At 55.1% G+C, this 2,500-nt stretch overlaps 1 protein-coding gene across 1 annotated transcript; it reads right to left on the reverse strand.

The window, feature by feature from the left end:
• EAH_00050590 (hypothetical protein, conserved) lies at window positions 1-589 on the reverse strand (the record flags this gene model as incomplete). Its single annotated transcript, XM_013391282.1, has 1 exon — window positions 1-589. A coding segment is annotated over one exon (589 nt), but the record flags the coding sequence as incomplete, so codon positions are not given.
• Window positions 590-2,500: the final 1,911 nt, after the last annotated feature.

Genomic DNA, 2,500 nt, shown 5'->3' on the forward strand with positions numbered 1-2,500 from the left:
GTTGTTGTTGTTGTTGTTGTTGTTGTTGTTGTTGTTGTTGTTGTTGTTGCTGCTGCTGCTGCTGTTGCTGTTGCTCCTGTTGTTGTTGTTGTTGATGATGCTGCTGCTGATGGATCCCCGAAAGGGGGTTTGAAGGAACCGCAGCAGCAGCAGCAGCAGCAGCAGCAGCAGCAGCAGGACTGTCAATACCGGACTTCTCTTGCTCAAGGCTAGTGCTGCTGTTGCTGCTGTCGCTTGCGTTCCCGTTAGCTTGGCTGCTGTTGCTGTTGCTGTTGCTGTTGCTGCTGCTACTGCAGCTGCTGCTGCGTGAAGCAATGATGTTCTTGCACAGCAGCAGCAGGAAGCTGCAGCAAATGTCTTTAATATCTCTCTCAGTGAATTCGCCTCTCCCTGGATAAAGAGTAGGGCGATAAACGCCCCTCCAAACGTCCCCACAGCGCAGCACAGCCCGCTGATGCTGCTGCTGCTGCTGCTGCTGCTGCTGCTGTTGCTGCTGCTGCTGCTGTTGGGGTGCATCGGCAGCGTTGTTTGCTTCTAAAGAAGCGTCCGATGCTGCTGCAGGGGAGCGCCCGAGGGAAGAAGAATACATGGCCGTGAATTAGCTTCTATTGCTGCTGTGATTCGGCTGCAGCAGCAGCAGCAGCAGCAGCAGATGCTGCTGCTGTGCTGCTGTCACGAATTCTCACTCTGCTGTTGCTGTTGAGGCGGTATACAGCTGCTGCAGCAGCAGCAAACTGCAGTGCTACCCATACCTAGTATAGTTGCTGCTGTAAGCTTGGCTGTATGCTGCTGCTGCTGCTGCTGCTGATGCTTCTGCAGTTGCTGCTACAGAATCTGCTGCTGCTTCTACTGGTTACAAAGCAGCAGGTACAGTGGAGGCTGTAGAGGTGTACAGACACTCGGAAGAGCCTTCCCTATTAGTGCTTCAACAGCAGCAGCAGCAGCAGCTACTGCTGCTGCTGCCGCCGCAGGAGCTGCTGCAGCACAAGGCCCTGAGAGCAGCAGCAGTAAGATTCTGTCTGCTGCTCCCCCCCTAAGATCAGAAAGAAGTGTATAGACAGTTTTTATGCATTTGTTTTAATTGCTTCTTCTGGCTCTCAGAGTATAGAGGGTTATTAACAGCAACGCAGTCTTCAGCGACAGCAGCCGCGGCCGCCGCTGCTGCTGCTGCTGCTGCTGTTGTTGTTGCTGCTGCTGTTGCTGCTGCAACTTTGCTCTATTTGTCGTAGCTGGGGAACGCTAGAGAGAGAGAGGGGGTGGTGATTCTTTATAAAAGAAGAAAAGCTGCTGTCGCTAAGGGGCTTTCTGCTTTGCTGTGACTCCCTCAGCAGCAGCAAGGAATACAGCAGCAGCAGCAGCAGCAGCAACAGCAGCGGCTGCGGCCTCTCGCTGTTGCTGCAATTCGGATACAGCTATATGGGAATTCTCGTCTTCCCTTCGGGTGTACGTACATTGCAATCTATCAGCAGCAGCAGCTGCTGCTGCTGCAGCAGCACATGCTAGGCACCCAGGCTTGCCCTCCAAGCATCTGTACAGCAACACAGCAGCGAAACAGCAGCAGCAACAGCAGCAGCAGCAGCAGCAGCAACAGATACAACTAGTCTTGCTGCATTTCCTCTTGGTCTGCTGCTGCTGCTGCAGCTTCAGCAACAAACTCGTGGGCCAGCAAGCTGCTGCTGCTGCTTTCTTTCAGCAGTACGAGACACAATAGCAGCAGCAGCAATAGCAGCAGCTGCAATAGCAGCCGCAGCAATAGCAGCAGCAGTAGCCGCAGCAGCGGAAGCAGCAGCAGAACCAGCAGCAGCAGTAGCCGCAGCGGCAGTAGCAGCAGCAGCAGCAGCAACAGCAGCAGCAGCAGCAGCAATAGTAGCAGCCGCAGCAGCAGCAGCAATAGCCGCCGCAGCAGCAGCAGCGGCGACAGCGCGTACGGCCTTAGAGTGGAAGGCCCTTAGGCTTTTCACAGTCGCTGCCTCTGAGCGCACCAGAGCAGCACCAGCAGCAGCAGCAGGCGCAGCAGCTGCAGCAGCTGCTGCAGCAGCAGCAGTTGCAGCAGGATTAGCATCAGCAGCAGGGACTAATAAGACAGCAGCTTGTACAGGTGCGTTTGCTGCGTCTCTTTGCTGCCACCTCTACCTTCCGTATCTGTACTTTTCCTTATAAGGGAATCTGCTGCTTCTGCTGCTGCTGCTGCTGCTGCTGCTGCTGCTGCTTCTTCATCTGCTGCTGCTGCTAGTGCCAGTATACGAGCGAATGGGCGCGGCACTGCAGCAGCACTGCAGCAGCACAGCAGCAGCAGAACAGCAGCAGCACATCAGCAGGGATCATGATACATTGCGCAGCAGCGTCTACAGCGGGTAGCAGCACTGCTATATACGGCAGCAGCAGCAGCAGCAGCAGTAGCAGCAGCAGCAGCAACAGGTTGTAAAGAGGGCAGCTCTCTGCATATGGGGATGATGAACGCCGCCTGAGTCTGCAGCAAACAGCCAATGCTCCTCAAAAA

The sequence above is a fragment of the Eimeria acervulina genome, genomic scaffold, assembly GCF_000499425.1.
Source record: "Eimeria acervulina Houghton genomic scaffold, Eah_scaff852, whole genome shotgun sequence".
In the NCBI taxonomy this organism is placed as follows: domain Eukaryota; phylum Apicomplexa; class Conoidasida; order Eucoccidiorida; family Eimeriidae; genus Eimeria; species Eimeria acervulina.